Source organism: Oncorhynchus mykiss, chromosome 6 (genome assembly GCF_013265735.2).
Source record: "Oncorhynchus mykiss isolate Arlee chromosome 6, USDA_OmykA_1.1, whole genome shotgun sequence".
Classification (NCBI taxonomy): Eukaryota; Metazoa; Chordata; class Actinopteri; order Salmoniformes; family Salmonidae; genus Oncorhynchus; species Oncorhynchus mykiss.
Window position 1 is genome coordinate 82,479,054 of NC_048570.1, and position 26,929 is coordinate 82,505,982.

General features: G+C 42.9%; 1 protein-coding gene across 2 annotated transcripts; it reads right to left on the reverse strand.

Moving 5' to 3' along the window:
• Window positions 1-2,505: 2,505 nt before the first annotated feature.
• On the reverse strand, window positions 2,506-26,929 carry LOC110526691 (proteoglycan 4). Of its 2 annotated transcripts, none has more exons than XM_036981179.1 (8): window positions 26,487-26,929; window positions 13,002-13,172; window positions 11,931-12,083; window positions 6,090-6,194; window positions 5,750-5,848; window positions 5,229-5,567; window positions 4,887-4,979; window positions 2,506-4,780 (listed from the first exon to the last, which is right to left on the reverse strand). In XM_036981179.1, exons 1-8 carry the CDS (start codon window positions 26,493-26,495, stop codon window positions 3,077-3,079), a joined length of 2,673 nt encoding a protein of 890 aa, XP_036837074.1. In that variant the 5' UTR covers window positions 26,496-26,929; the 3' UTR covers window positions 2,506-3,076. The 2 variants fall into 2 exon arrangements, with proteins under 2 accessions (XP_036837074.1, XP_036837075.1); XM_036981180.1 differs by having other exon boundaries at window positions 11,931-12,053; window positions 26,487-26,924.

Sequence of the window (26,929 nt, forward strand, 5' to 3'; positions counted from 1 at the left end):
CTTTGGCTGTCCCATAGATAACTCTTTTTTTGTTCCAGGTAGAACTCTTTGGGTTCTTCTGGGAAAGGGTTCTACATGGAACCCAATAGGGTTCTACCTGGAATCAAAAGGGTTCTTTCTGGAACCTAAAATGGTTCTTCAAAGGGTTCTCTTATTGGGACAGCAGAAGAACCCTTTTAGGTTCTAGATTTCTTTCTAAGAGTGTAATTCCTATTTTGCAATGTGCAGTCTGAAACCTTTTGTGAAATGGCATATAAACCTAGCCTGATTGGTATTTTCCAGAACAGAGTTAAGGTCACATTTGCTATGCATTTGGAACTGGTGAAAAGTTTGCACCTGTTTTTATTAGATGAAACACCAAAGCTACAACAGCCAACTGTCTTCATTTATACTTGATAAATGATTCACTTTCTGAACCTTTATTCTTACCTTTTCATTTAACCTTGTATGTCCAATTCCCTATGGTAAACTTACTGTGCAATATTGATACCTGATGTAAAGTGCAAATGTTGAATAAATGGGGCCCTTAGCGGTCAGAAGGGAAGCTTGTAAAATAGGTGTGTTGTCAAATTTGATGTACATCCTGCCATTGAGATTTGGACTGGCAGAGCTTGTCTCAGACATTTTATAAAAGCCCTGAATATTATTTTAACACTTGGAAGTAGTTATTCAAGACAATTAACTTCTCAAGAAAATTATATTTTCATGAACTCCATAAACACAACCCACCTCATACATGATTACTACAACTACATAAACACAACCCACCTCATACATGATTACTACAACTACATAAACACAACCCACCTCATACATGATTACTACAACTACATAAACACAACCCACCTCATACATGATTACTACAACTACAGTGCCTTGCGAAAGTATTCGGCCCCCTTGAACTTTGCGACCTTTTGCCACATTTCAGGCTTCAAACATAAAGATATAAAACTGTATTTTTTTGTGAAGAATCAACAACAAGTGGGACACAATCGTGAAGTGGAACGACATTTATTGGATATTTCAAACTTTTTTAACAAATCAAAAACTGAAAAATTGGGCGTGCAAAATTATTCAGCCCCCTTAAGTTAATACTTTGTAGCGCCACCTTTTGCTGCGATTACAGCTGTAAGTCGCTTGGGGTATGTCTCTATCAGTTTTGCACATCGAGAGACTGAAATTTTTTCCCATTCCTCCTTGCAAAACAGCTCGAGCTCAGTGAGGTTGGATGGAGAGCATTTGTGAACAGCAGTTTTCAGTTCTTTCCACAGATTCTCGATTGGATTCAGGTCTGGACTTTAACTTGGCCATTCTAACACCTGGATATGTTTATTTTTTAACCATTCCATTGTAGATTTTGCTTTATGTTTTGGATCATTGTCTTGTTGGAAGACAAATCTCCGTCCCAGTCTCAGGTCTTTTGCAGACTCCATCAGGTTTTCTTCCAGAATGGTCCTGTATTTGGCTCCATCCATCTTGCCATCAATTTTAACCATCTTCCCTGTCCATGCTGAAGAAAATCAGGCCCAAACCATGATGCTGCCACCACCATGTTTGACAGTGGGGATGGTGTGTTCAGCTGTGTTGCTTTTACGCCAAACATAACGTTTTGCATTGTTGCCAAAAAGTTCAATTTTGGTTTCATCTGACCAGAGCACCTTCTTCCACATGTTTGGTGTGTCTCCCAGGTGGCTTGTGGCAAACTTTACCCGACACTTTTTATGGATATCTTTAAGAAATGGCTTTCTTCTTGCCACTCTTCCATAAAGGCCAGATTTGTGCAATATACGACTGATTGTTGTCCTATGGACAGAGTCTCCCACCTCAGCTGTAGATCTCTGCAGTTCATCCAGAGTGATCATGGGCCTCTTGGCTGCATCTCTGATCAGTCTTCTCCTTGTATGAGCTGAAAGTTTAGAGGGACGGCCAGGTCTTGGTAGATTTGCAGTGGTCTGATACTCCTTCCATTTCAATATTATCGCTTGCACAGTGCTCCTTGGGATGTTTAAAGCTTGGGAAATCTTTTTGTATCTAAATCCGGCTTTAAACTTCTTCACAACAGTATCTCGGACCTGCCTGGTGTGTTCCTTGTTCTTCATGATGCTCTCTGCGCTTTTAACGGACCTCTGAGACTATCACAGTGCAGGTGCATTTATACAGAGACTTGATTACACACAGGTGGATTGTATTTATCATCATTAGTCATTTAGGTCAACATTGGATCATTCAGAGATCCTCACTGAACTTCTGGAGAGAGTTTGCTGCACTGAAAGTAAAGGGGCTGAATAATTTTGCACGCCCAATTTTTCAGTTTTTGATTTGTTAAAAAAGTTTTAAATATCCAATAAATGTTGTTCCACTTCATGATTGTGTCCCACTTGTTGTTGATTCTTCACAAAAAAATACAGTTTTATATCTTTATGTTTGAAGCCTGAAATGTGGCAAAAGGTCGCAAAGTTCAAGGGGGCCGAATACTTTCGCAAGGCACTGTACATAAACACAACCCACCTCATACATGATTACTACAACTACATAAACATGATTACTACAACTACATAAACATGATTACTACAACTACATAAACATGATTACTACAACTACATAAACATGATTACTACAACTACATAAACATGATTACTTCAAATGTCATCATGGTTTGATTGGCAAGGATTACAGAGGAAACCAATCTGTATCCATTCAAAACGTGGATTACAAAAAGTTGCAGGCTCTTCCGACATCCCCTAAGACTTAGGTCATTTTGAAGCATCCTTAAACGTATCATTAAAAAGTTTGATCGGGGGTTGTAAGTATTCAAGTAAATATCCTTGGGAAAGTGATGATGATCAATGTGGAATGTAAAAATACATTTTTAAGTACAAAAAGTACAATCAACCTCCATTTGCAGGAGAAAAGTGAAAGTTGAAAAAATTGCACTTAGCTAAATCTCAGCAGAACACTTGCATAAATATGCTGCATAGTCAGCCAGAATAAGAAAACACCTGTCATCCTTCCAAGCTACTACTTTCCATCACCCTTAATCAATACATTTTCCCTAATTCTCCTTCATATTTAACAATCACCAGCTGTTTCTCTTGGCAGTATTCTCAGAATGTTTTGAGTCTTTTATACGCTTGGCCTGCCTGAGGAACTGGTCTGCTTTCCTCAGCTTCTCCATGGCTCTGGCTAGCAGCTCCTCCGGCGACCTGTCCTCCAGGCTATTGCCCCCCGCTAGGGCCGAGTTCTGCCCAACCTCGGTGCTCCCTTTGGGGACGACGCTCCCCAGGAGCTCCTCTGTATTTTCCAGCTTCAGGGCCACTTCATTTTCAAGATCTGTTAAGTTTTGAGGACCCACGGTGGCCTTTGTCACGGCCACGTCTGTGATTGGCTGTTTAATGTTTTCACCCAATGAGGCCTCAGAGAGGAGATCCCCCAAAGAGGTGGACATGAGCTTGGCTAAGGGTTTGAAGGGGATGGGGGGACAATGGGAGGCCTGACTGACCCTCACCTGGAGGAAGGTGGAGTGTAGGCCAGAGTGATTGTCCTGGGGGGTCTGGGTCGTAGAAGGGCAGTCCTCCACAGTGCTGGGTCCCAAGCTGCCGGGGGTTTCCGTGTCTCCGTCTTGACTCTCATCCATCAGCGCGTCCAGGCCAGCTTGGCTGCCCATTAGGGCAGCGGTGGAGGCTGCCAAAGTGTCCCTGCTCTCTGACCAATCTTCATCGACATCGATGTCCGAGTGTTGGCCGCTGTCGACTGACTTTTCCTCTTCACGCTCACTCTTCTTTTCCGGGGAGAGGTGGCAGGACACGGGGCTGGAGCAGGAGCTGTCTGGCTCAGGGTCACTCAGAGAGAGAACTACGACTGGGAACTCAGACATAGTCTCAACGACCACAGGAACTTTCAGGTCCTCTGTTTCTTCAGTCGGACTGGTTGTGGTCACCACGGCTGATGTTGGTGAAGTGATAGAGTTGAGTTTCTCTCTTGGTGTGGTGGTGATGATGATGTTCTTGGTTTTGTCTGTCGCTTGGCTCTTAGGCTCACTTAGGTGGACGTCTTGAGCCACCACCACTGCTTTGGGAGGAGGGAGGACGACAGGCTTCTTCTTTGTGGGAGGTCCGGGAGGGCCAGGGCTCTTTTTGATTGGCTCCGGTGTCTGAACTGACGGCGTTACTGTGAGTTGGGAAGACTTCATTGTCTGAGGTTCTTCATTGGGGGATATATCCACTCCACCACTAGGGGCAGACTCTTGTTCTTGAGCCATGGGCTTGGCAACTTTCTGCGTCTCTTCTTCTATGGTGGTGGTGGTGGTGACCTCTGGGTGGTCAGTCACAGAGGTTTCAACTTTGACCTCTAGTGGGGTCATGGGTGTTGTAAGCTGAGAGGAAGGAGACTCCTCCTCATCCTCAGCCCCCTCAAGGATACTGCTTTGTTGAACGTCAGATACAATTGTTTCAGAACCCTCTTCCTCCTTCTCCTCTACTTCATCCTCTTCACCTTTCTTCCTCATCCCACTAGCCTCCTCTGTACTCTCCTGCACGGCTGTCTGAGTGGGCTTCTTGTCTTTGGATGGTGGGGTGGGCGGCCTATGTTCCTGGCTGGATTGGGAGGCCTCGGCCAGGTTGTCTGTGGAGCCGCCGATTGGTTTGCCGGGAGGGGTGGGCGGTGGTGCTGACTCGAAGCCCTGCTCTGGGCTGCCCTCAGGGCTGGTGTTCCTGGGGGGTTGGTCTCCGGCTGGAGCAGTGGGCTTGGCCTCTTTGGAGGGTGGCATGGGCGTCTTCAGGACCTTGGAATCCAATCAAATGTTATTTACTTAACATCTTTCATATGGTTGTTACAACACATTGTAAAATACATGGAAAGAAGAGGGTAAAACAACAAATGATAAGCACCTTTTTCTCAGGGCTGGTCTCCCCAGGTGGTTGGTCCTCGGCAGACACTGTGGGCTTGGCCTCTTTGGAGGGCGGCATAGGAGGCTTCAGGACCTGGACAAATGAATTACAATGTTTGTGTGTGCGTGTGCGTGTGTTCACCACAGACGTGTGTGTGGATGCGTTTGTACATGCGTACCACAGGAGGTTGGTGGCACCTTAATTGGGGAGGACGGGCTCTGGAGTGGAATGAGTGGAATAGTATCAAATATAGCCATTATTATGAGCCGTCCTCCCCTCAGCAGCCTCCACTGATACGCATGTGCATGTGAAACAGAAACTATAATGTTTTAAAAATGCAACCTTTTTCTCTGGGCTTCTGTCAGTGCTAGTCTCATCAGGGAGTTGGTCCCCTGCAGAAGCAGCAGCCGTCTCGGCCTCTTTGGAGGGCGGCATGGGGGGCTTCAGGACCTTCTGGGGACTGGGCTCCGTTTCAGACGGCAGACCTTCGTCAGGGCTCTGGGTGGTCTGACACTCCTCTGGGGCCTCGCTGGGTTTGGACGTGGGGGGCATGGGGGGCTTCACAGACTTTTTGGGAGTCTCAGTGGTGTCTGTGGTGATCTGGTGTGTCCCGTTGGGGATGCTGGCATCCACCACGTCCAGGTCATGCCGGAGAATGCCGTCTGATGAGACGTTGGCAACCTGGAAGATGAGGGGAGGGGTTTAACAGCCATCTTATTCCAATGAATTCTATAAACACATAGTACAACATGATGCATTTAGCAGCATCACACACTAGCACTAAGCACTATGTTGCAGATAACACACACACACACACACACACACACACACAGACACACACACACACACACACACACACACACCTCTTTCATGTGTATCCTGGTCGGTGGTCTTCTGTTACGGTTTCCTTTCGGCCTTGTGCGTGTTGCGTGCTCCAACTGACTGGTCTCATCTACCTTCACCTGGGACAAAACAAAAAGGAATGGTTTGATATTGGAGCACTGGAACACAAATGTCGAACACCACTGGTTTCTAGGGGTTATAAAGATAGATAAAGATAGTGCTTATACTAACCTGGTCCTAGATCATGTTTGGAATGACCATAGGAGTTGGCAAGACAACACAAACCGATCTGGGACCAGGCTATGCGTATACCACACTGGTTACGAAACATGCTTTTCAGCATTAAGGAAAACACTTCACCTCGTCAAATATCTTATTCTTTGCTCTGTTGATGCCGTCACTAAAGGCCTTAATCCAAGCCTCCTTCTCCTCCAGGTTCTGAGCCTGGAACTTGACATCATGGACCTGGGAACCAGGAGAACACAGAGCTTAGAACATTAGAACAAAGGCACAGAACCTGGAGAGCTGTCAATCATTCCTTAATTACTATTAAACCTAGAATGAAAAGAAAACACTGTCACTAACCAAGGTGCTGTAATCAAACAGCAAACGCCAAAGAATGTATATTAATTGTGCCATTTAGTTCTCCGCCTAAACAACTTGGATTCCACCACTGACGTAATAATTAGAAACAGTGAATTATGAATACATTGCTGAGTGCCAACCTTAGAATAGCGCTGGAGATAACTACATAATCCAATACTACACAATTCCTATCAAACATTTTCAACAGAGAATTCTTGCTGTCAAATAAATGTCAAAACCAGGAAAGAGGAAAAAAACAGATCGACAAAACCACTGTTCAAAACTAGGGCCAGAGTGGAGAATAGAATTTAGATTAAGGATCATAAAGGTCTGAATCTACAAAACCACTGTTCAAAACTAGGGCCAGAGTGGAGAATAGAATTTAGATTAAGGATCATAAAGGTCTGAATCTACAAAACCACTGTTCAAAACTAGGGCCAGGATGGAGAATAGAATTTAGATTAAGGATCAGAAAGGTCTGAATCTACAAAACCACTGTTCAAAACTAGGGCCAGAATGGAGAATAGAATTTAGATTAAGGATCAGAAAGGTCTGAATCTACAAAACCACTGTTCAAAACTAGGGCCAGAATGGAGAATAGAATTTAGATTAAGGATCAGAAAGGTCTGAATCTACAAAACCACTGTTCAAAACTAGGGCCAGAGTGGAGAATAGAATTTAGATTAAGGATCATAAAGGTCTGAATCTACAAAACCACTGTTCAAAACTAGGGCCAGAGTGGAGAATAGAATTTAGATTAAGGATCAGAAAGGTCTGAATCTACAAAACCACTGTCCAAAACTAGGGCCAGAATGGAGAATAGAATTTAGATTAAGGATCAGAAAGGTCTGAATCTACAAAACCACTGTTCAAAACTAGGGCCAGAGTGGAGTTAAGAAACTAGGGTCAGTATGGAGAATAGAATTGAGATTACGTACCAGAAAGGGCTGAATCTAATAAACCACTGTACAAAACTGTGGAGTTAAGAAACTAGGGCCAGGGTGGAGAATAGAATTGAGATTACGTACCAGAAAGGGCTGAATCTAAGAAACCACTGTACAAAACTGTGGAGTTAAGAAACTAGGGCCAGGGTGGAGAATAGAATAGAAAATAATCAAATATGTAAGAATAGGACAGAAAGGACATACATTCTATTCTATTCAGAGCACTGAGTACAACAGATTAGAGCGAGAAACTAAAAGCTCTGCCTCGGTGGCAGTTCTGGGACATGCACTGGCTGAACTAGTCTGAAGACCATCTTTGTTCCTTTTGACATACCTTCTACTGAGGCCAAGCCAGAGAGCTAAACAGGGTTACCAGGGAGGGAGTGCAGGGGCATCCAAGTAGCTCTTAACATCCTGGTCAAACCCTCTCTGTCCATTCACACTGAATGACAACAGCGCCAACTCAAAACTACAATACTGTATCTTTAGAAGCTAAACTACAAATAGCTTTTAAAGCGCCATAAAACAGCTGTGTAAATGCAATGCATCACAGAACATGCAAATATCCACAGCTTTGAGCAGAAATTATGACAAATGTTTTACATAGACGTTTCTTTGTTAGTGTTTGTGGACTTTGGAGTCTGTATTACAGGGGTGTCTGTTGTGAATGTTAAATAGGTTTCTACTTTCTACGGGCCAAAAGCTGACTGTTGTTCCATCCAGACCTGGGTTCAACTACTATTTGAAATATTTAAAATAATTTGAGCCGTATGAGTCGGCCTGGTGCAGAGTGCCAGGTGGGAAGGGTTTGCTCTTCACTATTGGTTCCATGGCAACAGGCAATGGAACCAAGCACATATAAAATATTTGAAAGTATTTCAAATAGAATTTGAACCCAGGTCTGGTTCCATCCGCTCAGCATTGAGCTCTCTGCTGTTTCAGGTGACCCGGCGACCAGACAGAGACCGAAATAAAAGTTGGCAAACCAAATGCGTGGAAAGCCCTTTGGTTTGTCTTGAGAGTGCTAGGGCCAGCACAACCAACTGCTTACTTCACACAATTCTCCCTGATAAAAACCTCCTCCCTAAAGAAACCAAAACCAAACAGGAAACTAGAGTGCACAAAAACAATAAGTAGGTTGCATCCTGGAATATGTTGATTTAAGAAATACACAAATACTAAAGTGTCTCCCGGGACAGTGTGGGTGTGTGTATGTGTGTGTGTGTATGTATGTATGTGTGTGTGTGTGTGTGTGTGTGTGTGGTGGGGGGGGGGGGCGGTGGCAGTGGGACAAATATTTCGCACCATAACAACAAATGCGTCGAACCACAGCAAGCATTATTAACGCGTCTCCTTAGTTTCATTATCTTCAGGGTTCCCCACTGACTAAATCTTCCAGCGACATAATGAAAGTTCACAGATGTTTACTTTTGTTCCTCTTTGTTTGTTTTTGTAAAAACTTTATTTATACAGCCTATTGTTCAAGTGGTGTGCTTGGTGTTCATGAAGGAGGTGTGGCATCCGGTGTCTTGCTAGGGCCCAGTATATGTAAGACCCGTGTAGTGATGCTTAACAACGTCTATCTAGCCTCCAAAACCAACCCCAGCAGAATTACATGTAGACATTCTCTATTGTCTGGTGGAGTGTGGGACTTTCTCTATTTTATCAAGTTTATTATGTTTGTTTGCACCCTGCTGACATTTTTGAGTGCATGTCAGATATATTCATACTACATACAGACCAACATAGCCTCCTGACTCTAGGAAGTGTGTCAAAACCCAGTTTAAATCCCAGTACCAGAGTCAGAACCACAGAGAACCTGACGTGTTCAGTGTTTAATGGGAGTGTACAGGCCAGCATATAGTTCAACTCCAAAAGTCTTTCCAAGCTGTTGAGGGCTGCTGCATTAAAATAAAGCTGTGGGCTAAGCAGTCTGACTCACACTCCTCTCCTGCCTGGTCACTGTATTTAGGACAGGGGAAAAAGTGACACACACACACACACACACACACACAGACCCCCCTTCCTCTGACATCTGCTCAAGTTGTGGCGTTGGCCAGTCTCCTCATTTGTTAGTAATACATTCTATTTCACCACTTTGGAATCTTCCACATTTCTTGAGACTTTTTCCACTGTCCTTGATCTGGGCCAAGGGGACCTCAGCTCCACCTGCACACATTCATACAGTCCTAAATGCTTTCAATATGAAATAGGCCCTCCTGTATCAGTCCATCCATTCCCTCCTGCATCAGTCCATCCATTCCCTCCTGCATCAGTCCATCCATTCCCTCCTGCATCAGTCCATCCATTCCCTCTTGTATCAGTCCATCCATTCCATCCTGTATCAGTCCATCCATTCCCTCCTGTATCAGTCCATCCATTCCCTCCTGTATCAGTCCATCCATTCCCTCCTGTATCAGTCCATCCATTCCCTCCTGCATCAGTCCATCCATTCCCTCTTGTATCAGTCCATCCATTCCCTCCTGTATCAGTCCATCCATTCCCTCCTGTATCAGTCCATCCATTCCCTTACCATCTGAAATCTCCAACTTCTCAAATTCAGGGGTTATGATGAAGAGTGACCCAGAACTGTGTGTGTGTGTGTGCATGTGTGTTAATGTGTGTGTGTATCTCATAATCACAGTCAGTAACACATAGGAGGGACTGGGGCTTTAACCTATAGGAGGGACTGGGGCTTTAACCTATAGGAGGGACTGGGGCTTTAACCCATAGGAGGGACAGGAGCTTTACCCCGATAGCTGGGACTGGGACTTTAACCCAGAGGAGGGACTGGGGCTTTAACCCATAGGAGGGACTGGGGCTTTAAAGTATAGGAAGGACTGGGGCTTTAACCCATTGGAGGGACTGGGGCTTTAACCCATAGGAGGGACTGGGGCTTTAACTTATAGGAGGGACAGGAGCTTTACCCCGATAGCTGGGACTGGGGCTTTAACCCATAGGAGGGACTGGGGCTTTAACCCAGAGGAGGGACTGGGGCTTTAACCCAGAGGAGGGACTGGGGCTTTAACCCATAGGAGGGACTGGGGCTTTAACCCATAACAGATGCTGGATCTGATCCATTTCCTCTGGTGATGAAGAGTTGAGGCCTACATACCAACCAGGTCTGGTTTAGCAATACACCCCTGTCATCGCTCATGGATTTCGACTGTAGTAAGCACAAGGTTGGGGTCAATTCCATTTCAATTTAGTCTCATTACTTTTGTATTGTGGACAATTGGAATGAAGTAGGATTTTCCGTTTACTTCCTGAATTTAAATGGAATTGACCTGAACCCTGCTGTTTAGCATGTTTGCCTTGAAACCAGGCAGGCAGGCAGACAGACAGACAGACAGAGACAGACAGACAGACAGACAGACAGACAGACAGACAGACAGACAGACAGACAGACAGACAGACAGACTCTTCAAAGACAACCTCTTCTATGGCCGGCCTGTTAGCATACTGCATCCACCTCTGTGAAGCCTCAAGGCCTTGAAAGCCCATAATTACACTCTCTGGCCGCGTTGATAATCACTGAGCAGTGGTGCCACACTGCAGTCTCAGAGAGAGAAAGACCAAACCTGCTGACTTCAAGGGTAAGAGCTTGTCACCTTTCCAAGCGAGAAAATTGTTTTTAAAGTTTTTAAACTTTAACATTTCAGAATCTACAGTTTAGTGTCTAAAGTTTAGTTGAGTGAATGAGCACAAAGCTTTATACACACTGAAGACAAGCTGGAGACTAACTAAGATATTGAATGAAGGGTCTTAGTTATATGATACTTTAGTCCAGACCAGTTTGTCAGTTTCTTTCATACCATGGAGCAGCAAGCTTTGGACCAACTCTGACCTGGAACACCTACTGATTTTTTTCTATTTCACCTCCACTCCCACTTTTCAGAGGTCAACTTGACCTCTTGAATTAAAACAATCACTTGAGAATTGACTAAATCTCTGTGAGCTGACTATCTGACTGACCGGTCAGCATTCTTCCATGGGCCAGCGCCGGTCTACAGATTGGAGGTTGAGAAACACGTTGCCAGGACGACTGACAGTCCAACTCATTTCCCAGATCGCTCTCCTTTGTGTCCGTTAAGAAATAGCTCAAGACAAGCCTTGCTGATGATGACATCACTATGTGACAGCATCTGTCTTCTGAGTTTCAACCATAGAATGTGAGTCAGTAGAACAGACATTTCCATTCAAATTGACATTTGGAATGTTTGAATAATTGATGCATTGCACATGTATGAGGAGCTTTGTCCGTTTGATCAATTTCTCATTCTATGGTTTTCTCATCACAGGCCAACATTACATATGGCTGTTTCATTTACAGTAATGCTCCTGACATAAATGAACCTCTGGGAGTAGACCTGGGTTTTAGCTGTGCTTGATTGAGCTTTCCTGGTACAATGGAAACAATGGACCATTCCCAAAAGTGCAATCCCCGCTCATCTGGCAATCCTGAGTTTCAACTATCATTTGTTTTCTTTCAAAAACGTTAAGAGTTTGATCGAAAACCAGCCTTGGTTTTCGATCAAACTCTTAACGTTTTTGAAAGAAAACAAATAATATTTGAAACCCAGGTTTGTCAAGCAAACAGACAGACCTTTTGATTCAGAGATTCAGAGACATGTCTCTCTGCTCGCTTACAAGGTTGTGAAATAGTGCTCACCTTATTCCCTGATTTGGCCGCTCGTATCAACACCAGTCTATTCTTCTTCGTGAAGGCGCTCCTCAACTCGTGACACTTATCGTAGTTTTCCAGGTCCACTTTCTCCAAGTAGGTCGCAAGGTCCTGCACCAAACAGGCAGAACGTTGTTTACTCTAAAGGGCAAATTGCACCTTTAATTAACTGACGTTCTATTCCAGAAGAACGTGTGTGTGTTTAATGTTTATAAATCTGCCAGGTGGAAATTGAAGGACTACTGAGTGTTTATGGAAATAGTTATTAAAAGTGAAAGAGAACAGTACATCATCTGACAGACATGCATACAATGCATTGATACAGGATATCATCTGACAGACATGCATACAATGCATTGATACAGGATATCATCTGACAGACATGCATAAAATGCATTGATACAGGATATCATCTGACAGACATGCATAAAATGCATTGATACAGGATATCATCTGACAGACATGCATAAAATGCATTGATACAGGATATAATCTGACAGACATGCATAAAATGCATTGATACAGGCTATAATCTGACAGACATGCATAAAATGCATTGATACAGGATATCATCTGACAGACATGCAATAAAATGCATTGATACAGGATATCATAATGAATGTAGTAACATCACAACATTCATTTCAGCAAATGTAGCTTTATGTTTAATATTATTATTATTTTCACTTGTGTCCTGCAGAGTTGGGGTCAATTCTATTCCAATTCCAATACTATTTTTCTAATTGCCTTTCAAGAATTCTTCTAGGACTGTCTGGGAGTGTTCTGAGTGAGGAGGGGAAAACTGAAAAATTGCTGTTATTGGCAGTGAGGTTTGGAACTCTCCTTCTTATTGGTCTATTAACTCATTTACCACCTGGTGATGTCACCAGGCAGGCCAAGACTCCATCCCAACTAAACAGGCTGATATTTCAGGCGGTCTTTTCAAACAGTCATTATCATAATTTCACAGTATTATTCCAACCTCATAGTGTGTAAATATATCTTAAACACAGGGACATCTGCACTGGGCCTTTAATAGTTTATAGAAATGTAGCGTACCTCATTCTCGTACACCACAAGCTCCGTCCTCTCCACCTGGATGTAGCGGTCCTTATAGCTGGCCAGGAATCTGCCTGAGGCCTTTTTCACCCAACCGGCCTTCCATGTGGACATGGTCTCTTTGGACCTGGTGGGGTCCTCGTTGGGCCTGGTGGGGTCCTCTTTCACTTCCTGGGAGGACAACAGCGAAAGGAAATCAGAGTCGCACACAGCAAACTTACACTCGAGGCTATGTCTCAATACTCTTTCCTCCTTCCCTTCATCATCACTTACAGGTGAGTGAGAGGGCAAAGTGTGTTTCCATTATGTAGGCTATGGTTATAGTATTTCCTGTATGGTATGGTCTGTTCATAATATCAGTGGTTGTTTAGGAAAAGAGACACGGAGGGAGAGCTAGTCATAAGGATTGGAACGTGGCCTAATTAAACCTAAAATGTGTCTAGTAAGTATTAGAGCATGTTTCTCTTCATACTCTTGCTACATTTCTTGTGCTGTGTCTGGCTCAAAACGAAGTGACTTTGTATGAGTTTTGTAAACGCCTGAAACCTGACTTCTCAATAGGCCCCGCTGTGGCACTGCAGAGAGCTGTGACACTCAGTAAGTCCAAGGGCACTGCAAGCTGTAGGAGAACTGACACTATAGTGGTTAATGATGACACTTGAGGCATGTGCAGCTAAGTTAACACCGACAACTCTTATTTAGTAACAGTTAATTACATTTTTACACTCCCGCTACCTCTTCCTCCTCTGCTGCTCTGTTTCTCACCTCAGAAAAACACTTATTTCTAGGCAGTTCGCTCTTTTCTCTCTCTGCTCTCAGGTGTTTTTTCTTAGTATCACATTTCAGCTTAGTATCAGTTTCCTATTCTGTACACTGAGGTCACGTAAGGAGGCCATCTTTTGTCTTTCTGTCTACATTGAGTGGAGCATGTGTACTACATCAAATGACATTACTTGATTTGGGTAAAGATACACTTAAATTAAAAAACAGCACCATACAAATCAACATGCAGAAAGTAGGTATAAAGTATTGTAAAAGTAGTAAACTTCTTCCAAGCGGCTGAAAGAAAAACATCCCCATAATTAAAATATGATTTATTTACGTCTCAAAACATTTGAAGTTAGGAACTAAAATACAAAAGTGAAATGATCAAATCACAAGGGGTTCTTTGAGTTGTGTTATTCGGAAAAGACTTCCCAGGGTCCGGTTTCCCAAAAGCATGTTAAGTAGAGGTCGACCGATTAATCGGAATGGACGATTAATTAGGGCCGATTTCAAGTTTTCATAACAATCGGAAATTGGTATGTTTGGCTGATTATTATTTTTTATTTTTTTTTACACCTTTATGTAACTAGGCAAGACAGTTAAGAACACATTCTTATTTTCAATGACGGCCTAGGAACATTGGGTTAACTGCCTTGTTCAGGGGCAGAACAACATATTTTTACCTTGTCAGCTCTGGGATTCAATCTTGCAACCTTACGGTTAACTAGTCCAACGCTCTAACCACCTTATATAAATGTTACTTACCCTACATTATTCATCTCATATGCATACGTATATACTGTACTCTATATCATCAACGGTATCCTTATGTAATACATGTATCACTAGCCACTTTATACTATGCCACTTTGTTTACATACTCATCTCATTTGTACATACTGTACCCGATACCATCTACTGTATCTTGCCTATGCTGCTCTGTACCATCACTCATTCATATATCCTTATGTACATATTCTTTATCCCCTTACACTGTGTACAAGACAGTAGTTTTGGAATTGTTAGTTAGATTACTTGTTATTACTGCATTGTTGGAACTAGAAGCACAAGCATTTCGCTACACTCGCATTAACATCTGCTAACCATGTGTATGTGACAAATAAAATTTGATTTGATTTGATTTGATTTGACCTGACTTACATTGCACTCCACGAGGAGCCTGCCTGTTACGCGAATGCAGTAAGAAGCCAAGGTAAGTTGCTAGCTAGCATTAAACTTATCTTATAAAAAACAATTAGTCAATCAATCATAATCACTAGTTAACTACACATGGTTAATGATAATACTAGTTTATCTAGTGTGTCCTGCGCAACGCATATTAATTGATGCGGTGCGCATTCGCGAAAAAGAACTGTCGTTGCTCCAACGTGTACCTAACCATAAACATCAATGCCTTTCTTAAAATCAATACACAAGTATATATTTTTAAACCTGCATATTTAGTTAATATTGCCTGCTAACATGAATTTCTTTTAACTAGGGAAAATGTGTCACTTCTCTTGCAACAGAGTCAGGGTATATGCAGCATTTGGGCTGCCAGGCTCGCAAACTGTGTGAAGACTATTTCTTCCTAACAAAGACAGCCAAACGGGGGGATGATTTAACAAAAGCGCATTTGCGAAAAAAAAGCACAATCGTTGCACGACTGTACCTAACCATAAACATAAATGCCTTTCTTAAAATCAGTACACAGAAGTATATATTTTTAAACCTGCATATTTAGCGTAAAGAAATCCAGGATAGCAGGCAATATTAACCAGGTGAAATTGTGTCACTTCTCTTGCGTTCATTGCACACAGAGTCAGGATATATGCAACCGTTTGGGCCGCCTGGCTTGTTGCAAACTAATTTGCCAGAATTTTACGTAATTATGACATAACATTGAAGGTTGTGCAATGTAACAGCAATATGTAGACTTAGGGATGACACCCGTTATATAAAATACGGAACGGTTCCTGATTTCACTGAAAGAATAAACGTTTGGTTTTCGAGATGATAGTTTCCGGACTCGACCATATTAACGACCTAAGGCTCGTATTTCTGTGTGTTATTATGTTATAATTAAGGCAGACTCTATTTTCTGTATACATCAATGATGTTGCTCTTGCTGCTGGTGATTCCATGATCCACCTCTACGCAGACGACACCATTCTATATACTTCTGGCCCCTCCTTGGACACTGTGTTAACTAACCTCCAGACGAGCTTCAATGCCATACAACTCTTCTTCTGTGGCCTCCAACTGCTATTAAATGCAAGTAAATCTAAATGCATGCTCTTCAAACGATCACTGTCTGCACCTGCCCGCCCGTCCAGCATCACTACTCTGGACGACTCTGACTTGAATATGTGGACAACTACAAAAATCTTTGTGTCTGGTTAGACTGTAAACTCTCCTTCCAGACTCACATTAAGCATCTCCAATCCAAAATTAAATCTAGAATCGGCTTCCTATATCGCAACAAAGCATCCTTCACTCATGCTGCCAAACATACCCTCGTAAAACTGACCATCCTACCGATCCTCGACTTCGGTGATGTCATCTATAAAATAGCCCCCAACACTCTACTCAACAAACTGGATGCAGTCTATCACAGTGCCATCCGTTTTGTCACCAAAGCCCCATACACTACCCACCACTGCGACCTGTACACTCTCGTTGGTTGGCCCTCGCATCATACTCGTCGCCAAATCCACTGGCTACAGGTTATCTACACGTCTCTGCTAGGTAAAGCCCCGCCTTATCTCAGCTCACTGGTCACCATAGCAGCACCCACTCGTAGCACACGCTCCAGCAGATATATCTCACTGGTCACCCCCAAAGCCAATTCCTCCTTTGGCCGCCTTTCCTTCCAGTTCTCTGCTGCCAATGACTGGAACGAATTGCAAAAATCTCTGAAGCTGGAGACTCACATCTCCCTCACTAGCTTTAAGCACCAGCTGTCAGAGCAGCTTACAGATCACTGCACCTGTACATAGCCCATCTGTAAACAGCCTACCTACCTCATCCCAATACTGGTATTTATTTATTTATTTTGCTCCTTTGCACCCCAGTATCTCTACCTGCACATTCATCTTCTGCCAATCTACCATTCCAGTGTTTAATTGCTATATTGTAATTACTTCGCCACCATGGCCTATTTATTTCCTTAACTTACCTCATTTGCACTCACTGTATATAGACTTTTTGTTTTATTTTGTTCTACTGTATTATTGACTGTATGTTTTGTTCATTCCATGTGTAACTCTGTGTTGTATGTGTCGAATTGCTATGCTTTATCTTGGCCAGGTCGCAGTTGCAAATGAGAACTTGTTCTCAACTAGCCTACCTGGTTAAATAAAGGTGAAATAAAAATAAAATAAAAAAGTCTATGATTTGATAGAGCAGTCTGACTGAGCGATGGTAGGCACGAGCAGGCTCATAAGCATTCATTCAGACAGCACTTTCGTGCGTTTTGCCAGCAGCTCTTCGCCGTGCTTCAAGCATTGTGCTGTTTATGACTTCAAGCCTATCAACTCCCGAGATTAGGCTGGTGTAACCGATGTGAAATGGCTAGCTAGTTTGAAACACACTAATACCGTTTCAAACGTCACTCGCTCTGAGACTTGGAGTAGTTGTTCCCCTTGCTCTGCAAGGGCCGCGGCTTTTGTGGAGCGATGGGTAATGCTGCTTCGAGGGTGGCTGTTCTCGATGTGTTCCTGGTTTGAGCCCAGGTAGGAGCGAGGAGAGGGACAGAAGCTATACTGTTACACTGGCAATACTAAAGTGCCTATAAGAACATCCAATAGTCAAAGGTATATGAAATACAAATCGTATAGAGAGAAATAGTCCTATAATTCCTATAATAACTACAACCTAAAACTTCTTACCTGGGAATATTTAAGACTCATGTTAAAAGGAACCACCAGCTTTCATATGTTCTCATGTTCTGAGCAAGGAACTTCAACTTTAGCTTTCTTACATGGCACATATTGCACTTTTACTTTCTTTTCCAAAACTTTGTTTTTGCATCATGAACATGTTTCATTATTTATTTGAGGCTAAATTGATTTTATTGATGTATTCCATTAAGTTAAAATAAGTGTTCATTCAGTATTGTTGTAATTGTCATTATTACAAATAAATGTAAAAAATCTGCCGAATAATCGGTATCGGCTTTTTTTGGTCCTCCAATAATCGGTATAGGTATCGGCGTTGAAAAATCATAGTCGGTCGACCTCTAATCTTAAGGCTAAGTTCATCGTTAGAACCTTCGTAGGAGAATCATTAAATCTTCGAGCTGATCCCAAAAGCATCGTTATTAATGTTGTACTTGAAAAAAACTCTCGCAATCTAATGCCTGCCTCAGAGCAGCTAAGATGCCTTTTTCCCTCCTGTGTCACTTTATACACAGAAGATCCCTGCTAAACATAGAATCACATGGTTTATCCGCCTCTCTATGACCGCTGATAACTTCAGAACAAAGTTGACTACAAATACAAAGTTGCCAATATATAAATATGTGGTTTTCGATGATGAGTTTATAGGATAGCTAGCAACTTGTAAAAAATGACTCATTCGTATAAGTCAGTAGTATTTTAATAGTATGTAAAAAATTATGTTTATGACTGTTGCCGTTTTAGTTAATTCAATGATAATTATTAGGTGGAAGTCGCTAGCTACAGTATAGCCTAGCTTTTAGCTAGCTAGCAAACTAGCTGCTCTGTAAGATAGCTTGACTTGCCAGAAAATTATGGAAACAAGTTGAGGAAAAAGTAACTAAACATGTTTTATTATCAACTGAAACAATATGTTTCTCCTGTCTTGAATGAAAAGGTCATATTTTGCAATCTCCCAAAATAAATGTGATCTCTGCCGAGAGACTAGGCTCTCCTCCATCTTGTCTTGCATTGGTTGTGAAACCCTATGCTCTCCGTCCAGTAGCAGAAAGAGCTTGCATGAAGCGCAATGAAATACGTCACAATGTAAATGGGGCATCAGTATCGACAAATGCCTCAACAACGCACTTAGCAAACGTTCTCTCTGATTGGTGTTTTGGGAAACGTATGTTACATCTTCAGCCATTGTAGGAAATATTCAATGTTAAAACACTTGTAAGCCTAAGTTCCATCACTATCGGGAAACTGGACAGATCTGAAGCAGAATGCCAGGGTTCTGTTCATAAGGGCACACAACAAAAATGTTGTAAAATGTTTTGCTAGGTATTCCATCCGTTTCATTCTGTTTTCTTCCATTTCTTGCTTAATGAACACCACCCTGTTGTTATATGGAGCTGTCCATACGTGGAGATACCAGTCCAGACCAGGGTATTGAGACCTGAGAAAGCTGACTACAGTTCCAGAGGATTACTGTAGAGTAGCTGTAGCACAATGCTTTCTATCACAATGCTTTTCTATGCTACTCAGTTACTACAAAACATAGTATGAAACTTCCAGCACTGAATAAGACTGGATTGCGTTTGTAATATTAACCAATGAAGAAACAACAACGTAAAACTAAAGCTCACAGCACTATCTACCTCAAACTCCTTTAGGAGACACTGCGCAGTGACTGGTCCTCATTTATTACAGAATAAAACACAAACAACTGCAGGTGCCTGTCTAAAACTCCCAGGCACTCCGAATCTATTGGAGGAAATTCCACAGGATGTCTTTTTAAAGGGTCATCGAGCTGTTTTTCCACTTTCACTGCGACAGCACTGGGAAGAGTGGCTCCGCTTTGCACACAGAGGAAAGGTACAGCTGTGAGGAGAGGAAAGGCCTAGAGAGAGAGGGGGAGTGACACAGAGAGGTTAAAGGAGTTAGAAAGAGATGAAGGGAGAAGGTTAGAGGTGATAGAGGAATGAAAGAGGAAGAGAGAGAGAAAGAGGAAGGGAAATACAGAGAAGTGGAGAGAGAGGGAGAGAGAAAGAGAGAAGGAAAGAGAGAGAAAAAGAGAGACAGATAAAAGGCAGTCATTGGTCTTCCACAGTGCATTGTCCAGAAAACAGAAACATGAGAGAGAGGGGACATGGCATGCATCGCTGTCTCTAAGTGAAAGAGGAAAGCACTGATTGGCCTTTGTCTCTCTGACACACACACACACACACACACACACTGAAGGCCAGGCCAGTGGAAAGTGGAACACATCACAGTGTACTGTACAATGCCTGACAGTACAGCTCACCCCTGCCAATAATGCTGGGTGTGGTGCTGGATACATCTACACTGTTAGAAAAAGGGTTCCAAAATTATTCTTCAGCTGTCCTCATAGGAGAACCCTTTTTGCTTCCAGGTCAAACTATTTTGGGTTTCATGTAGAACCTTCTCTGTAAAGGGTTCTATATGGAACTCAAGGGGATTCTTCCTAGAACCAAAAAGGGTTCTTCAAAGGGTTATCCACTGAGGGAAGCCGAAGAACCATTTTAGGTTCTAGATAGCACCTTTTTTTCTCAGAGTGTACATTATAGAAGAGATATTTTGCACTACAGCAGCTGGCTTGACTCTGTGTCTTCCATTGTGCAGCTTAACATTGGCTAGCATAGTTAGCTAAAGTGAGGGAATGCTGTTAGGTGCAACATTTTAATGGACTCACGTCATACAACATTGTGGCATGTGGCAACATTAGCCATGTTGGCTAGTTAACCAAACTCAACATGCTGGTAAAAGTGCAACAGTCTCTGTTTCCTTGATTGTACAGTTATCATTGTGGCAAGTGGCAACATTAGCCATGTTGGCTAGTTATCCCAACTGAGCTTACTGGTTGGAAGCTCACAGAGCTCTGTGGTGTCGGCCATTGTTGCAAGCAACTTTAGCAGTGTTAGCTAGTTAGCCAAGCTGAACATGCCAGAAGGTGTAACAGTTCCAAACATGGATCTGCTTTTAGCTTTACCACATATCGACTCCCACAGGAAGAGATGCTTGGTTAATCAGTGGACATCCCAAAATGACATCTGATAATGACTGTCGTATGCTAGCATGTAATGACGAGTGTAACATTATGAAGTTGAAGTTTACACGGGTTTGTGCCTCTCTGAGGATGTTTGAAATAAGACGAGCAAATACACAATTAATATAAAACTGTATTGGGCCAAGCTTTGTTATTGTGTCATAAATGGATGTCTTCCAAATTCTCATTTCACATGAGAAAACCTAACCCAAAAACCAAGCCGGAGCCAAATCCAAAACCTCCCTTTTCTTATGCCTTTGCAATATCTGATTCACTTTACAACTCTTTCAACAACCATCCCAAATGGGCTGAGGCCGAGCCCTCATTTCAAGGCCTTAAAAAAGGCACACCTTAGCCGACATGTGTTCCTTATAAAGTCTCCATCTGGGATGAATTGAGTTCCATGCTGCCCTGCCCGGCTTGAACTCACCACACGTCCTAATCAACATCATCTGAGTTAACAAGGTCTCCCCTTTCCACTGGTTGACTTAGCTAGCTATTAGGGGAAGTGGGAGAGAGGAGAGAAGACACCTTAGTTTCCTTTGAGAGAGTGGGGAATAGGGGAAGTGGGAGAGAGGAGAGAAGACACCTTAGTTTCCTTTGAGAGAGTGGGGAATAGGGGAAGTGGGAGAGAGGAGAGAAGACACCTTAGTATCCTTTGAGAGAGTGGGGAATAGGGGAAGTGGGAGAGAGGAGAGAAGACACCTTAGTATCCTTTGAGAGAGTGGGGAATAGGGGAAGTGGGAGAGAGGAGAGAAGACACCTTAGCATCCTTTGAGAGAGTGGGGAATAGGGGAAGTGGGAGAGAGGAGAGAAGACACCTTAGTATCCTTTGAGAGAGTGGGGAATAGGGGAAGTGGGAGAGGTGTACTTTAACTATATGCACATCATAACAAGACTGTATATAGACATAATATGACACTTGACATTGTATTTATTCGCTTGGAACCTTTGTGAGTGTAATTTTTTATGTTAATTTTATTTGTATTGTTTATTTCACTTTTGTTTATCTATTTCACTTGCTTTGGCAATGTAAAAATATGTTTCCAGTGTCAATAAAACCCCTTAAATTGAATTGAGAGAGCGGGGTAGAGGTGAGAGAGGGAGGGAGAGGTGAGAGAGGGAGGGAGGGAGAGGTGAGAGAGGGGGGAATAGGAGAGACGTAGAGCTCTCAAAGATACTAACAAACAAGAGGAAGTCCCAAAGAAATACCCTATTGCACACACACACACACACACACACACACACACACACACACACACACACACACACACACACATACACACACACACACACACACACACACACACACACACACACACACACACGTATCAACAACACCATCAGAGTTTCAGAGGGAACTCAGTCACACACACTTACTCACACACAACCATTGTGCAGCACAAGTCCAAATGCCGGGAAACGACGGTCAGAAATTGACTATTGTGCAGCACAAGGCTGAGCGGTGGTCAAAGAGGGTTAATTGTTTTCCTCACATAATGTGCAAGTCTGTTTCCTCAGACTGTGGTCCAGCAGGCTGACACACACCATGGCCATGCTTCCAGCAACAGCAGAACGTGACTGACAATTACAGAAGAAGTGTCGAAGAAGTGTTGGTGTCAGTGATACTGAGCCAAAAGAACCTCCCCACTGGGCACAGACGTCAGTTCAACGTCTAAATTTGATTTACATTAGGTTGAGAAATGCCCTTACATTGATGACTTTTTGCAAATCCAATCAGTTCATTCAACGTCATCACATTGACTTTTTTGGTTGAAATGAGGTGGAAACAACGTTGATTGAACAGTTTTTGCCCAATGGGTAGGTAGTGTTTATTGTGTGTGTGTGTGTGTGTGTGTGTGTGTGTGTGTGTGTGTGTGTGTGTGTGTGTGTGTGTGTGTGTGTGTGTGTGAGAGAGAGAGAGGGGGGGGGGGACAGAAAGAAAGATAAAGTGAGGGGTTGAGAAAAACAGACAGAGAAAGAGTCAGAGATAGAAAGATAGAGTGAAGTGAGAGGATGAGGGGAGAGAGGGGAGGGGTCAGTGACAGAGTGCTAAAACAGCTGCTTGTGTATAACAGGCAGCTAGCCAGGCAGTGGCCTTCACTGAGCCGCCAGACACTGTCCAGCCACACCGGTGTATATAAACCCGGCCCACGAGGAATGGCCTGTCAACCTATTGCTGTGACTCAGAGGACTAGAATGAAGTTGCCCATAGACACTGACCTGAGGACAGTTTTGAGTTTTAAACCCTAATGATTAAGGTGAAATGTGTGGGTAGGGTAAGCTGATCCTAGATCTGCTATAGGAAATGTCTACCAAGAGAGACTGCACAGACACACAGCTGAACCCTTTCCGCCAGTCCTACCTAATAGGGTCTTTCATTTACCAATTAAGATCACATTAGTATAGCTACATATAGGGCATTCAGTGTGGTTAGTCCAGCTGTTCATATAGTTATACTGATGTGAAAACATAGTGATGGCTGACTTGATTTCCTCTCAGGGCTAGTTTCCAGGCCTAGTCCAGGACTAACAGGTCAGTTTCCATTAAACTGGCCCTTGGTCTTTACAATAAACCTTTGGAAACAATCCATGTATAGCTTGAAAATATGGTTAACACTATAAGTCATTCTTATGGACTGTTAGTCTTGGAATTCATAGTCCATCTGAATATGAGAGTGGTTCCATTTCTCCAGCCTCATCCCTCAGTTTACCAAACCAAGTGGCAGGGTCAGGCTGGTCAAATGACAGGTTGTACCTTTAACACTTCTGGGGGTGTTGGGTCAATATTTCATGTTTATGAACGTGCCCTGATTTGTTATGGGACTGCCAGGCACCCCTGTAGTATAAACCTTGACTGCATGGTGGTCCTTATCTCACCCCTGCACTCTGGTTATTAATGTAAGACTACACTAACACTACACTAACACTACACTACTGTAATAGGATAGTGCTGCTAAGGGCTAAACCTCTGTGTGCAAGGGGTTTTCTGAGGTCATTAAGAACATTTTCTTTTAAAATCAATTGCTCCACGTCAATTGTGACACAGTTGTTTAAATCAATGTTTATGTAGCTGAGAGAAGCTCCTAGAAGTACCATACCTTGCTGGGCATAGTACTTTTTTTGACCATGAATTTACATTCCATACTACTTCATCTCCCGTGACTCAGCATCTAGACTGAGAGAATCTGCCAGGACTGACTGGGATGTGGGAGATAACAGCAGCATTAGTGACTCAGCATCTAGACTGAGAGAATCTGCCAGGACTGACTGGGATGTGGGAGATAACAGCAGCATTAGTGACTCAGCATCTAGACTGAGAGAATCTGCCAGGACTGACTGGGATGTGGGAGATAACAGCAGCATTAGTGACTCAGCATCTAGACTGAGAGAATCTGCCAGGACTGACTGGGATGTGGGAGATAACAGCAGCATTAGTGACTCAGCATCTAGACTGAGAGAATCTGCCAGGACTGACTGGGATGTGGGAGATAACAGCAGCATTAGTGACTCAGCATCTAGACTGAGAGAATCTGCCAGGACTGACTGGGATGTGGGAGATAACAGCAGCATTAGTGACTCAGCATCTAGACTGAGAGAATCTGCCAGGACTGACTGGGATGTGGGAGATAACAGCAGCATTAGTGACTCAGCATCTAGACTGAGAGAATCTGCCAGGACTGACTGGGATGTGGGAGATAACAGCAGCATTAGTTCCGTTTTAAGGGTTTTGTCACTGGTTATTTGGACGTATCAGGACTGGGTGAAGGCGGTGCATAAACCGCGTCGTCTTGAGAGCTTCGTGCCTGTGCCCACATGGGGTGGAGGGGGGGGGGCTTTGGCTGAGAGTTTCTTGTTGCAAGGTGGAGACTTCGTTTCTGCCAGAACTCACAATTTGTAGGAACACAGAAGTTAACCATGCAGCTGACTTCTGGGTTAACAGAGATTATAGGCTACTATGACAAGAGTTTCACTGCATCGCAAGCGCGCGCGTGTGCGTGTGTGTGTATGTGTGTTTGCACCAGCGTATGTATATGTGTGTGTGTGTGTGTGTGTGTGTGTGTGTGTGTGTGTGTGTGTGTGTGTGTGTGCGTGTGTGTGCGTTTGCACCAGCGTGTGTATATGTGTGTGTGCAAAAAGTTGCAAAGTAGCCAATTTTGATTGATTTACTGTTTTACTGCTCTGTTCGACTTCCTCATTCTAGTAGCAGCTTCCGGAAACTCGCCTCAATGTCATCTACGGCTTGCTATATGAGTTGTTGCACATACAGTAGGCCTGTTTATCCCATTAAGACATCTTTAAAACACACAGGTCACTGCTTGTCAGTTCAGGCCTACTCTTTTTAACGTCAGTACATTCAAACAAAAGAAGGGAAAATAGGCCTCCAGATGAAGTTTTAAAAGCAGTACATCTTCTTCTGTTCTAACTAGCCTATTTAGGATGTAGGATCATTCAGGATAGGACGAGAGCCTTACATATCAGGTGACTCAGTAGTTCTTTCAGTCTGACCCAAGCTGCATTGCATCCCCAGACAACACTGCGGTGTCAGGCCTACTGACCATGGTTGTAGGTATGGTGACTTTGTTCACATTCAATAACTGATTTGAGAACAGCTCTCCATAACACATAACATATCAGGGTTGGGTTACATGTTATCGGTTTGAGAAGAACTGTAACTGTAATCAGATACTTTACCAGTAAAACTATTGTAATACGATTACAGATAGTTTTGAAAAACTAGATGATTACATCTTGGATTAAATTCAGAAAGGATGTTTGTTTTCTCAATGACATTCAAATGCATTGCAATGCATCAAAGCATTGAAAAAACGCGCAAGTTTAAATTTGTTCCACCAGAGCAAGTCTGACCACAAGTTCAGAGACCACTATGATGACACACCAAATGCGTTTGATGGATAATTTTTGTCTTCTTCCAATGCCTCTCAGATTATGTTACTGAATTTGGTTAATCCAAAAATGATGTTACTGATTATAATTTTGGACAGGTAACTAGTACTGTTTTTTTATATATATTTTTGATTGAACCTTTATTTAACTAGGCAAGTCAGTTAAGAACAAATTCTTATTTACAATTGTGTACCACCCTACTGTAACCGATTACATTTAGAAAGTAACCTACCTAACCCTGTAGGCTAAAATGTATCCAAATAGCTACAATGTAGTTATTACAATGTAAAAATACAGTTATTAACCCCTCCTCCTCCTCCCCTAACATCTCCATGGCTACAGGGGCAGCAGCCAGCAACGGAGGGGTGAGAGAAACCACTGTAAATGCCCCAGTAGCAGTAGTAGGCTACCGTTGAAAGCAGCAGGTTGTCAGGTGCGTGGCTTTAACAGCTCCTGGCACCTGAGTTTGAACTGTGAAAAGTACGATGCGTTGTTGGAGCCTATTGACGCATAGCATATCAGTTTGATGAAACACAAATTATTATTTTCTTCGCCGATACTTCAACAGGCTATTTGTAGTGTGTAGTGTCCATCCAATAAACTGCGGCTTGTTTTATATCTAGGCTACATTGCTCGTTTAACTCTTTTTTTTCTGACCTTGAATGATGATGAGTTTGAGACTACTTTCCTACCCCTCCGTGAGTGTTTAGATTGACCTATGTCGCCACTGAGAAAATGTAAGAATCTTTACTAAGGTTAAACTTTCATTAGACCTGTAGCCTTTATTTAATTTAAAACCAACCATAGCCGACCGAGATTCCACCAATGCCGCCCATCAGAACAATGCAATAGACTGAATACTCACGTCTTCCATGATAAAAACGAATATCCGTTATACTATGTGTGGAGGAATAACACTCGAAGGCGGCCGTTATTCTTGACAAAAAGTCAGTATTTCACTTCTTTTAGACAGCAACCAACTATTATCCAACATGACTCGAATATGAGGAAGAAAATAAGGAACTGTAAAAGTTTGGACGCGGAACGGTCTTGTCTTTTTCTTTCCTCTTTCGACGCGTTCGACTCAGCTACGAAACAAGTTTGAAGAAAAAGTTTGGTTTCCGGTAAGTCCCTGAATGCCTCAGCGCGTCGATAGACAGGGTATGTCAATCGAACTGAATCCCTTAGGCGCAGTGAAGGCCGTAACAAATTGACGTAGGCTAGCCATTTTCTCAAGTGTTCACGCAGTGCAAATGTGAGTGAGCGCCTTTAAACTTCGCACTGTCTCTGTCACCAACACAGTAACCT

Excerpts from the sequence above, each read along its gene's own strand:
- LOC110526691 (XM_036981179.1), bottom strand. Across the intron at positions 12,084-13,001 it reads TTGTGGTGTACGAGAATGAG|AGTAAACAACGTTCTGCCTG; the intron begins GTACGCTACATT and ends TTTGCCCTTTAG. Across the intron at positions 4,781-4,886 it reads AGACCAGCCCTGAGAAAAAG|GTCCTGAAGACGCCCATGCC; the intron begins GTGCTTATCATT and ends TTGGATTCCAAG.